The 12,185-nt window shown below is 39.8% G+C and overlaps 1 protein-coding gene across 1 annotated transcript; it reads right to left on the bottom strand.

Moving 5' to 3' along the window:
- Nucleotides 1–2,190: 2,190 nt before the first annotated feature.
- LOC124055062 (leucine-rich repeat-containing protein 72) lies at nt 2,191–7,990 on the bottom strand. The gene is made up of 4 exons (XM_046381661.1): nt 6,712–7,990; nt 5,027–5,218; nt 4,843–4,920; nt 2,191–2,623 (listed from the first exon to the last, which is right to left on the bottom strand). The coding sequence occupies exons 1-4, from the start codon at nt 6,873–6,875 to the stop codon at nt 2,431–2,433; spliced, it is 627 nt and encodes a 208-aa protein (XP_046237617.1). The 5' UTR covers nt 6,876–7,990; the 3' UTR covers nt 2,191–2,430.
- Between the last annotated feature and the right edge of the window lie 4,195 nt (nt 7,991–12,185).

Below are 12,185 nucleotides of genomic sequence, written 5' to 3' on the forward strand. Positions count from 1 at the left end.
GGATAGGTCTCCAGTTAATCACAAAGGTGACATATAGAGACCATTCATGTTCATATTCACATCTACAGGAAAATTAGAGTCACCGTTCAACCTAGCCTGCATGTCTTGTGTGTCTGTGGGAGGAAGGTAGAGTAGGGGAAGGCACCCATGCAGACATTGGGAAAACATACAAACACAGAAAGGCTCTGGTTGGTTTTGAAACTAGAGCCATCTTGCTGTGAGGCAGTACTAACCCCTGCACCACCATGGTGCTCCTACCAAAATCTACAGCCTCTGAAATGGTGGAAATCATTTTTTATCCTGGTTGTTTTTATATTTATATAGTGTTGTTTTATATTTATAGTATTTACGTATTTGTAGGTTATTGGGCTTATACCGGGACCAGGGAAACTAATTTCGTTCCACCTCATGTTTCTACATGTGTGAAATGACAATAAAGCTCCTTGAATCCTTGAATCCTTGAATGTGGCAAACTGACTAAAATGCTGATGATATGATGGAAAGTATCATGGAAAGTGTGTCCTTAACAAATCAGCCTACTGGGCAGTATAATAAAATAAACTAGAGAATGCAATTTCTGAAAGAAGTGTGGGTATGAATGCTGCTGCTATGGAGCAGCTTGCGCTAAACTGGCTTGAAAGGCCCAAGCCAGAAATAATGGTTGAAAGGTTTGGAATATTATGGAATTATTTAAATAAGTTAAACAAGAGGAGAGACAGAAAAAGAGAGACAAACAGAGGGAAGAGAAGGGAGAAAGATAAACAGAGAGAGGGGATGACTGACTGACAGATAGACAGAAACAGTAAGAGAGAAAGAGACAGAAAGAGACACTAAGGGAGAAAAAAGACAAAGACACAGAGATAAGAGAGTAAGAAGACAGACAGAGAGACAGATGTAGAGTGTCTGTCTATTTGTGTGTCTATTTGTGTGTGTGTTGCTGAGTGATTCCCACACAGGATTAAGTAGCTCAATCACAGCTGTGTATGAAAGAAAGATATCAAAAATCTGAATGATAGTGAAAATAAAATGTCCTAATTCAGCTGTTTTGATATTTGAATGGTTTTAATACATTGTTTGCAGCATTCACACACAATGATAATAATAATAATAATGATAACAATTGGGGTGCATAGAACTTTGTGCGTAGAAGAACATATGGTTATGAATGCTTGCAGCATTCACACCCAATAAATCATAACTTGCCACTGACTGCAGGTCAAAATATCCAATACAATGACATAAATAAATCATTTTGGTTGAGTCCAGCAGTGAGAAATGGTCTTAATGCCCACTGATACTTTCTGTTTGACTTTGACTCTATCTAGTGGTAACATAAATATATTTGTGATACATGCAGCTAGAGCACCATTCCCCCTTGTCATTGGTTGTACAGTATACAATGTAAAGATAGATCACGCTGGCTGCAAAATATATAATGCTATGCTACATGTAAACTCCTCCATTTTTATGTTGAGTCCTCCATGCATCCAACTCTGAGAGGACTGGGTCAAAAATTATACACAGACTGCTGCATTTTTAGACACACCTGCCCAACACCACTACTTCCAAAGGCTCATTTGGTGACAACAGTGGCTGATGCATAGTGTTCTACTTGATGTCTCCAACAGCGTTGGCGGCCATCACTTCTGCTCGATGTGAATCGACTTTCATCAGAGAACAGCACTGAGGCCCACTGCTTCCTTGTCCAGTGCAAATGTTCCCTGACCCATGCAAGACGATGATGCCTGTGCCTGGTGGTGTGGTCAGGTACCCTTGCAGGTTATCTAGCACACAGACCATGCTGATGTAAGCAGTTTCAATTGGTCTGACGTGACACTCGGGTGCCTCTCACCTCCCTTAAATGTGCCTGGATTTGAGTGGTATTCATAATCCAGTTCCTCAGGGCACTGTTCATAATGAAGCGGTCATCAGCATTGGATGTGGCCAAAGGACATCCACTTCTATACCTGTCTGTGACTCTTCCAGTCTCTCTATGTCTCTGTTGCAACCTGGTGATGACACTGTGACACTCTAAGCTCAGTGGCAACTTCCCTCTGAGAACATCCTGTTAGAATTCCCGCAATGGCCAGATCAATTGTTAGGTGTTGTCTTGGTCTCATGATGTCAGAATGTGAACAGCATGATGAAGACGACTGTTTAAATACATATTGTCATTGAGTGGTCGATTCATGGATCAGTTGGACATGTGTATTTAAAAGTTTTGAGAAGGTCAAATTAAGCTTGCCTGTAAAGGTTATAGTGCATTTTAGGTGCATTTTGAAATTTCACCTGAAAGTGGAATATCCCTAACTTTTTGGGAGTAGTGTATGTGTAAACATCCTGTAGTTTGAAATATATGTTAGAATAGAATATGGACAGTGTAACATTCTAAGCTGAGGTTGAAAGAAAGTTTCAAAAACATAGTACATTCTAATGTCTTATGAAAGTATTTGACCTTTTCTGCATGTGTGTCTGCTTCTTTGAGGACTCCTCCTTCCTGTTTCTGCTGCTGTGGCTGCCCTTCTGCAGCCTGTAGGTTTTTCTAGCCTCGGTTCTCTCCTTCTCCAGGACCTCAGTGTCATCCAGAATCTCCAGGCCTGGGATCTGACTGATGACGTACTGTCTGGGAAGACAAAGGCCATGGGAAAACATGGCGTTAGCAAGACACAGTATAATTAATTTGGTTAAAAATCTGAGAGGAAGGCAATCTATATACTTGCTACATAAGTCTAGAATTTGCAATGTCACTGGTAAAGAGAATGTGGGCTGATGGATCTGTAAACCTTCTCAATGTACACATAAAACCATGTCCATTAGTTACATACATTTTAAAATTATGAGTGTCACAAGGTTCGAGAGTCAAGTCGAGATTCCCCTAAAAGACCACTAACCACTCGTCTTGTGAACAGCATGTTGAATTTTAAATTCAGCTGAAATCAAAATGCATGAAAGGTACTCATTGTGCAATAAAATGTGCCCTGCCAGTGTTTTACTATTCTATATGATGTTTTTGATTAATATTACTATTGTATCACAGTGCATAGAAAATTTTACTGCTGTAGATGTAAAACGTTGAGCTATTTTCACTACTTTATATACTGTTGGTCATCTATAGCAATACATCATATTCTATAACAGTGGTTCTCAACCTTTTATCCTTGGAGAACACTGTGTGAAAATGCATTTTCTAGCTAATTGAAGAGGATTTTAAATAGTTTATTCAGCTTAAGAAGTAGTAGTAGTAGTATTTTCTCAACATACAAAGGAATGATTCATCCATCCATCCATTTTCTATACCGCTTATCCGTCAGGGTCGCGGGGGAGCTGGAGCCTATCCCAGCTGACTACGGGCGAGAGGCGGGGTTCACCCTGGACTGGTCGCCAGTCAATCACAGGGCCAACACACAAAGACAGACAACCACACACTCTCACACTCACACCTAGGGGCAATTTTAGAGTAGCCAATCAACCTAATGTGCATGTTTTTGGTATTGTGGGAGGAAGCCGGAGAACCCGGAGAAAACCCACGCAGGCACAGGGAGAACATGCAAACTCCACATAGAAGGGCCCAGACCGGGATTCGAACCTGGAACCCTCTTGCTATGAGGCGACAGTGCTAACCACTGCACCACCGTGCCGCCCCCAAGGAATGATTCATCCTTCAGGAAAATTAAAAAGTACCAAATATGGACATACATGCTTTTCCTTGAACAGGAAGGATATGGAATAGTGTAACCTGAAAAGAAACTAATAACTAAAGCTGTCAGACAAACTGCCAGGGGAGAAAAAGAAGACTGCAATAATTCTCTCTGAGGCATAGTGAAGTAGAAGTATAAACTGCACAAAAAGGAAATACAAGCAACAGTAAGTAAAGTACAAGTAACTCAAAGTAACTCAGATTTGCTTGTTAGCAGTAGCATTCACAAGTCCCCCAACATACAACCCCAATTTTTGAACCAACAAAATCTGTATAATATGAGTAAATAGGTTTTTTAGTCATTTATTTGTTTATTTTACTGATTGAATTTTCTACAATTTCCAAATGCAAAGGTTAAAAGGCTGAATAGGTCTAAATAAAGTCCTTGCAGGTTGCTGAATACCCCAATGTATGTGTTTATCCGTCCATCCATCCATTTTCTATAACACTTATCCATCAGGGCCATGGGGGGGCTGGAGCCTATCCCAGCTGACTACAGGCGAGAGGGAGGGTTCACCCTGGCCAGTTAACCTAATGTGCACTTTTGGGATGAAGCCGGAGTACCTGGACAAAACCCACGCAGGCACTGCACCACTGTGCTGCCTGTATGTGTTTATGAGAGCAGTTATTGCAAAGAAACATCCATCCATCCATTTTCTATACCGCTTATTCATCAGGGTCGCGGGGGAGCTGGAGCCTATCCCAGCTGACTACAGGCGAGAGGCGGGGTACACCCTGGACTGGTCGCCAGTGGTCGCAGGGCCAACATACAAAGACAGACAACCACACACTCTCACACTCACACCTAGGGGAAATGTAGAGTAGCCAATTAACCTGATGTGCATGTTTTTGGTATTGTGGGAGGAAGCCAGAGTGCCCGGAGAAAACCCACGCAGGCACAGGGAGAACATGCAAACTCCACATAGAAGGGCCCAGACCGGGATTCGAACCTAGAACCCTCTTGCTATGAGGCGACAGTGCTAACCACTGCACCACCGTGCCGCCTGCAAAGAAACATTATTACATATTATTTTCAATAAACAAAGAATGTGTAAAAATTCTGTGTGATTCCTGATTTTGGTTCTATAATTGGTGACTGTGACTATGTGGGAAAAAATAAGAGTGAAAAGGATCTCGATTCTCACCTGTAGTCTTTGTACTGGGTCAAACTTCCTCCATTGAAATAGCTGGGTGCTGCCTCATTGTTCATCATGCTGAGAATCCTATATTTGAAAGGAACACAAAAAATAAAACAGGAAGGAATGAAAGTGGTTATTTGGACTAACTGCAGTCCCCTGCAGAAATGAAAAACAGTCCCCACAGGCTCACTTTATGTTTGGGAATTTTCGTCGTATTTCTTCCACAAACACAGGCAGATTGTTGATCTTGTTCTTGTTTATGCACACTGTGGTGACACTTGGCATGTAGGGGAACTTGATGTGAGACGTGTAGTTGTTGCAGTCCAGGATCAGAGTACTGAGCTTCTCCAGCTGACCTAGCAGAGCCGGGTTCCAGTAAGGGCTGAATAAAGGAGAACACACTGAACTTGAACTACTCATGGCTGTCAGCCACTGAGGACATGCACATCAGTGCCACTGATTATCAACAACTGGGTGTTATAGCCTGTTGTTATGAGAGCTGTATCCTGTAATTGTCCTGTACTGTAACCAGTACCCTCAAAAGATCGCTAATGTTTTCAAGAAATAATGGATTATAAAATCTTTTATCTATCCATTTGGTCCCTGGTTTGTTATTCTTACAAAGCTCAACAGCTGAGACACTGTACATATCTATAGTCCCCGGCATGACCAAAGGTCATCTGTTGGCCTTTAGAAACATTCATACAGTCTCATCCCAGGTGGTTAAATATGACTCATTTCTTGTGACTAGAAGCAAACCCTGGTTATGGGAAGCCAAGCAACTGAAAAATGTGGAATTTTCAACACATTAACAATATGTTGCCAACTTGCACGTTACATGTTGTCAACACACTGATTGCAAATTTTCTGTGCATTGTGAACATGTTGAAGATCACATGTTTTTGACTTTCCATACCCAGTCTAATGGGTGAAAGTGATGTGTGTGTGTATGAGCCAATACTCAAACTTGACCTCCAACTCCTCTTGCTTTGGAAACTAAATTATGTTGTGCAGTGCATCAGTTGATTCAGCATCTTGGTCCAGACTGAAATATGTTGAATGTAGCTGAATTCTAAATTAATGAATCCTAAACACTTTACAAATTCCCGGGCTTTTCATCATTTGGAAAGGATTGCCGTTATTTGGTACAGGCATTCATACACTATATATACAAAAGTATCTAGACACCCCTATTCATGGGGCTGTTTTTTAGGGTTTGGGCTCGGCCCCTGACTTCCAATGAAGGGAAAGCTTAATGCTTCAGCATACCAAGGCATTTTGGACAAAACAGTTTGGGGAAGGCCCTTTTCTATTCCAGCATGACTGTGTCCCAGTGCAAAAAGCAAAGCTCCATAAAGACATGGTTTGGTGTGGAAGAACTTGCCTGGCTTACACAGAGCCCTGACCTCAACCCCATCCAACACCTTTGGGATGAACTGGAACAGAGAACCTGGAACTGTGAGCCAGGCCTTTAGGTTCAACATCAGTGTCTGACCTCATGAATGCTCTACTGTATGAATGGGCAAACATTCCCACAGAAACACTGAAACATGTTGTGGAAAGCCTTCCCAGAAGAGCGGAAGGTGTTATAGTTGCAAAGCTGTCTGTGCATTTAGAACGAGATGTCATTAAAGTCCCTGCTGGTGTGGTGGTCAGGTGTCCCAATACTTTTGTCTATATAGTGTATTACCGCCAAGATTAATTCTTTAGTGATCAGTTCAATATGAAAACTTTGTGATCCTCTGACTTTTTATCTGGCCCTGTCAACATTTGAACTTGTCCACTACTGTGGTTTAGGAGTAAATATAATAAAGAGATGTAAAAATCTTATTCTGCAAATTATTCTCAGTCTCCAGGTTATTAAGAAAAGGATACTCATCCAGCAGATTATAACTGAGGTCCAGCACCTCCAGGGTATCAGTCTGAGTTAGAATGCTTTTATATGGGATTTCTGTCAGGTCCTGGTAAGCAAAAGAAAGCCACTGAAAGCTAGAGTTGTGGCTGCGTTGACTATGTTGGCTTGAGGGATGATGATCCATGACCCAAGTCCCTCAGCAGTGTATGCTCCTGAGTTCCACTTGTAATGATCAAGAATAGAAGAGAATTCAGATGATTATGTCATGATGAGACCCCGAATAAATAAAGTAATAAATGGACTCAGAACAGTCAGATCTTGTTTTCTGTTCAATCCTGCTGGTATCAAACCTGGCAACCTCACTGTAAGGACAAGACTCTGAAGCTGTGCTCAGTCACTACACTGACTTACCACTCCCTCTAAAATCAAAACCTGTTTACATTTCTATCCTTGTTTTCACATTTTGTCTGTAGATTAAACAAATGAAGTACAACATATTAACTACTGAGTTTCATGTTGGTAGGCATTTTAGGTATGCTAAACTATGCTAACCATGCCTGACTCCCGACTTCACACAGAGAACCCAAGATTAATATCAGTCAGGCTAATTTCCCAAAAGGATTACTACTACATAAAACTTGGATTGAAAACAAACACTGACAGAAACTGGAAATTAAACTGGCACATTTAATGATAACTTGGACATGAGCTAGTGTGCAAATCCTATTTCATAGAGTCAGTGATGAATGATTAGCCAATTGACAGTAACATCAAAGTAACTCAAAACTGCTCACATGCTTAGATAAAACTGAAAACTTAAAAACTGTAGAGTTACAGAAAATAATGAGCTCCTTGCAGCCACAGAGGTCAGAACATAGTAACTCCCAAATTGTGGCAAGCACTCTTCTATATTCTACTCATCTATTCTATACTTTATTATGGCTTAAACACAGAGAACCACTGACATTAAGTCAAGATTATTCAAAAAAGGGATGCTCCTTGTAATGAAAAGCATGCTAAGTGAGTACTATTTTTTCATAGACCATGCCTGCAGATACCTTAAAGTGCATGAGTAGCTGCTAATGAACTTAACTTGCTACTACTAGCAAAGGATTCCATTCCATTCAACAGTGCTGGTGACCTATCAGCAAAAGAGACAATCTCTTAAATCACTTCTCTCCTGACTGACTTTTTAAAGAACATTTTTTAATCATTTAGAGTAGTAATCAACTGTAACTGCACCCATATTTCAGGTTTTTCTGCCACTTTGTGAAACACTCAAACAGAAATCTAAATGCAGCATATCCACGACACACACACATATATATGGATATATATATATATATATATATAAGTTTAGTTGTAGCTTGACTTACCAAGCAGAAGCGAATCTGGTGTATCTTTTCAATGTGAGTAAACCTCTGAGAAATGCTTTCAGCTGATATGAATGGCCCTCTTTCATACCCCAGCTGTAGATCACATGATGGAGATAATCGCATTGCTGCCTAACCTTGTGGTTGGCAGGACCCATCGGCTCCAGATCTCAATAACATAGATAATTCTCTAAAAGGGGACAACAACGTGACCACCAACCAATAAAGAAGACATGAAGACATGACAACATCTAAGCAGATTATTACCCAGTGAGTGTTGATCATAGACAATGGCATAAGAAATAGCATCACCTCTCTCATATGAGTTTATTTTGGAGTATATATTTACTCTGACATATACAATCCCTTGCACAACCCATCACAGATTAGTCTAAAATGCTACGGAAATCCTTACAACTACTGGTCTGATCCTCCCTGCAAATACTGTAGGGAGGATAATTCAAACAAATTATTACATTAGACCTTCTTAAACAATCTATAAATTCAAAAAGTGAATGAAATGTACAAAAAATTCCATAAAAGCTTCATTTACACAGCTGATGATTTCATCTTGAGATTTATTAGTGATGTTTTCTTCTGTTTACCGAGCCAAAGAAACATTTTCTCTGAATGGAAATAATGAAGGAATTCGTTAGTTCAAAAGGAGTTCAAAAAAAAAAAAAAAAAAATAGAATGGAAACACAAAAAAATTCCTTTTGGTCCTTTTAAAAAAAAAAAAAAAAAAAAAAAAAAAAAAAAAAAAAAAAAAAAGGGGGCAGTCGTGGATCAGCGGTTAGGGTGTCGGACCCGTAACCGGTGGATCGCTGGTTCGATTCCCCGTCCCGGTGTCCATGGCTGAGGTACCCCTGAGCAAGGTACCTAACCCCCACTGCTCCCCGGGCGCTGCACGCGGTCGCCCACTGCCCCGGGTTTGCTGTGTGTGTGTGTGTGCACGTCACTTGGGTGGGTTAAATGCAGAGAACAAATTTCGTTGGAGTGAGTTCCCTCCAATGACAAAATATGTCACTTTTGAGTGGCTCCCCTCCCCACCAGCACAAATACTGTGCATTATGTATTTTCCTTTTCACCCTCACATTCCCAGCAACACTGTAAATGCAAACAATGTCCTGACTTAAGATGAAATAGTGCATTTCATAATTCATAATAGTTTTTTAAGTTCACTTTCTACTCTCTCATCGAGTTTTCTGCATACACATTTTACCTGCATACTTGTTAAGTTATACAAACTTGTTTTTACTGAGTGTGTAGCATGGTTTGTGGTATGAGACTGTGGCAGGTAGAGTGTTGCTCCACCTCCACTCCCATTGGTCCCACCTGACTCTGATTGCGCAGCGATATCACCTGTTTAATTGCACAAGTTTTTTTTTAATTTACTTTATTAATGCCAGGCTGGGAAATTACTTCTCTGCATTTAACCCATCACTGATTGAAACACACACACAAGCAACACGGGTACCAGATAACTGTCTTACCCAGCCAGACCAACTCAGTAGCAGCTGCAGCTTTTCGTCCCACTACACCTCCTCCCTCACTGCTGTTTCATTGATAAGAAGTTTTCTCAGTAGACTGGACCAAAATCCTTCCAAGACGGTATTGTCACTGTTAGTAATTTTTATTTCATATTTCTTTTTGTGTCTTAGTTTGATTCACCATTGCAAAAGTATTACATTAAAAACCTTTGTAAAATAAAATGATGATAAATGTGACAAATGTTTTTTGGTATTGTCTTACAGAATATAGACAACTGTTTGGTTCCGATTGCCTCCTCACAAGTAAGTGTTTAGTCTTCTGCTTATTCTTTTTTGTCATCTTTTCCATGAGACCAATGACATCACCACAGCATGTACTGCTGTCCTGCAATGTTTGCCCCTGTATCTTGGAGATAATTCCAACGAATTCTTCCTCAGCTGCTCAGGAAGTACATTTATAATGATAATAATTGACCATCGCACAGTGCACATTTTAGGACATCATCAGGTTTAGCCAATAGTACAAATTCCCAAAAACTAAGGTCAAGTTAGTTATTATAGCCTGTATTCACACTTTGCAAACCAAACATATTTGATTAGGGATGTCACAACATTAAGTTAGTTACAAACAATTTTGATGCCTTACATGTGATGCTGAAGGAAAGTAATTTTTCATCTTAGTCTATGGTGAAAATGTTTCATTTCAATTTCTGCCCGATATAGAATTGCGTTTAGAAGGTTATATCGCTAAATTGCAACAACACATCTATGTTTTATATAATTGTATAGCTTTTTTTTATTTTTTTTTATTCTTTTTGTTAAGACTTGGTGCTGAAATGCAGCCATTTCTACCTGCTCATAGTCTAAAGAGCTCTCTAAGACACTATTCCAGAGTGTTTGTTTCTTGTATGTAAAGTTGTGCATCATAAGATTGAACACACTATAACTACCTTAATTTATTTGTGTTCTTTTGTTTTTAATGAAGGATTCGGACTCTGCATGTGACTTCACCCAGGTGCCTGTTGGGGTTCTTAGAATGATGACTGAGGACACGCCACCCTTGATTAACAGCATTGTAATCATCCTTGAAGGAAACATTGTGATGGATGAAATCCCCACAACATCTCAACTTTGTCTTCTGTTCGGCTTAATGTATGCACCCCATCTGGATTACTCCAAAGGTATGAAGAACGCATTTGAGTTCATCCAGAAGATATTGTTGAACCTTGGACAACAGTATATGATGTTTAGTATTAGAGTGTAATGTGCTTCAGCAACAAATGTTGAATATATCAAAGTTGTTAAAGAGCTGACTTACATTTTGCTGCTTTGAAGGTGTATGTACAAGTACAGTTCTATGTAATAACCCAGTTTTAATTATCAGGTTTTATTCAGATTTAAAATTTTACAGACTAAATGTTGCCAAGTCTGTTTGTTGCTGTGAGACATTCAGGAAAGTGTCCATTGTGAATCAAGGGCCTTCTGTTAGCTTATACCCAGACCAGTCAGCACACCTCATTCATGCTCATTCTCACTTTTCAGTCTCACTCATACTGATGTATGATACTGATTTTCACTCATACTCACTGACATACACTTTCTGTCTCACTCATATGCACGCTCATACACTCAGTCTCTCTCACAAACACATAATATTAAGGAAATAATTTACAGAAAGGCATAAATTATCTGAAGCAATCGGCAAACTACAAGGAAGGATTTTACTATTATAGTACTATTATTCAAATTACAGTATATATATTTTTTTGGTAGAGGTCAAATTTGGTAAACCCCATTAAAAACTAAGTGGTGCTAAAATCCCCCCAATTGTTCAGCCAAACTCGACCTTTGATGATCTCTTTCCAGACAAGTTTACAAATGAACAGCATGTTGATTATTATTGTTGTTTACAGATACTGAAATAAAAAAACATGTTTGTAATGCCATTTTGTGAATTCTTATTTTTAAGTTAGCTAAACTAAGGTATGTTAAGTGCATTTATTTAAAATTAAGTACTGCTTATTTACTTTGGCACAGTATATTAAGTTAATGTGACTTATCTTTGTTGAGTTTCTGTCAACTTTAGTAAAGTGGATTACAATAAGATACCTCAAGTGAAGTATATTACAAATTTCAAGTGATGTCCGCTTGTTTTGGCAGAATATACACTGCTCAAAAAAATAACGGGAACGCTTAAACAACACAATGTAACTCCAAGTCAGTCACACTTCTGTGAAATCAAACTGTCCACTTAGGAAGCAACACTGATTGACAATCAATTTCACATGCTGTTGTGCAAATGGAATAGACAAGAGGTGGAAATTATTAGTAATGAGCAAGACACCCCCAATAAAGGAGTGATTCTGCAGGTGGTGACCACAGACCACTTTTCAGTTCCTATGCTTTCTGGCTGATGTTTTGGTCGCTTTTGAATGCTGCTGGTGCTTTCACCCTAGTGGTAGCATGAGACCGAGTCTACAACCCACACAAGTGGCTCAGGTAGTGCAGCTCATCCAGGATGGCACATCAATGCGAGCTGTGGCAAGAAGGTTTGCTGTCTCTGACAGCGTAGTGTCCAGAGCATGGAGGCACTACCAGGAGACAGGCCAGTACATCAGGAGATGTGGAGGA

Source organism: Scatophagus argus, chromosome 23, assembly GCF_020382885.2.
Source record: "Scatophagus argus isolate fScaArg1 chromosome 23, fScaArg1.pri, whole genome shotgun sequence".
NCBI classification, from domain to species: domain Eukaryota; kingdom Metazoa; phylum Chordata; class Actinopteri; family Scatophagidae; genus Scatophagus; species Scatophagus argus.

Coding starts and splice junctions, on each gene's coding strand:
- LOC124055062 (XM_046381661.1), bottom strand. CDS start 6,875: ATGGATCATCATCCCTCAAGCCAACATAGTCAACGCAGCCACAACTCT. Junction 5,219..6,711: donor AGTTATAATCTGCTGGATGA/GTATCCTTTTCT, acceptor TCCTTTATTCAG/CCCTTACTGGAACCCGGCTC. Junction 2,624..4,842: donor ACCCAGTACAAAGACTACAG/GTGAGAATCGAG, acceptor TTGTCTTCCCAG/ACAGTACGTCATCAGTCAGA.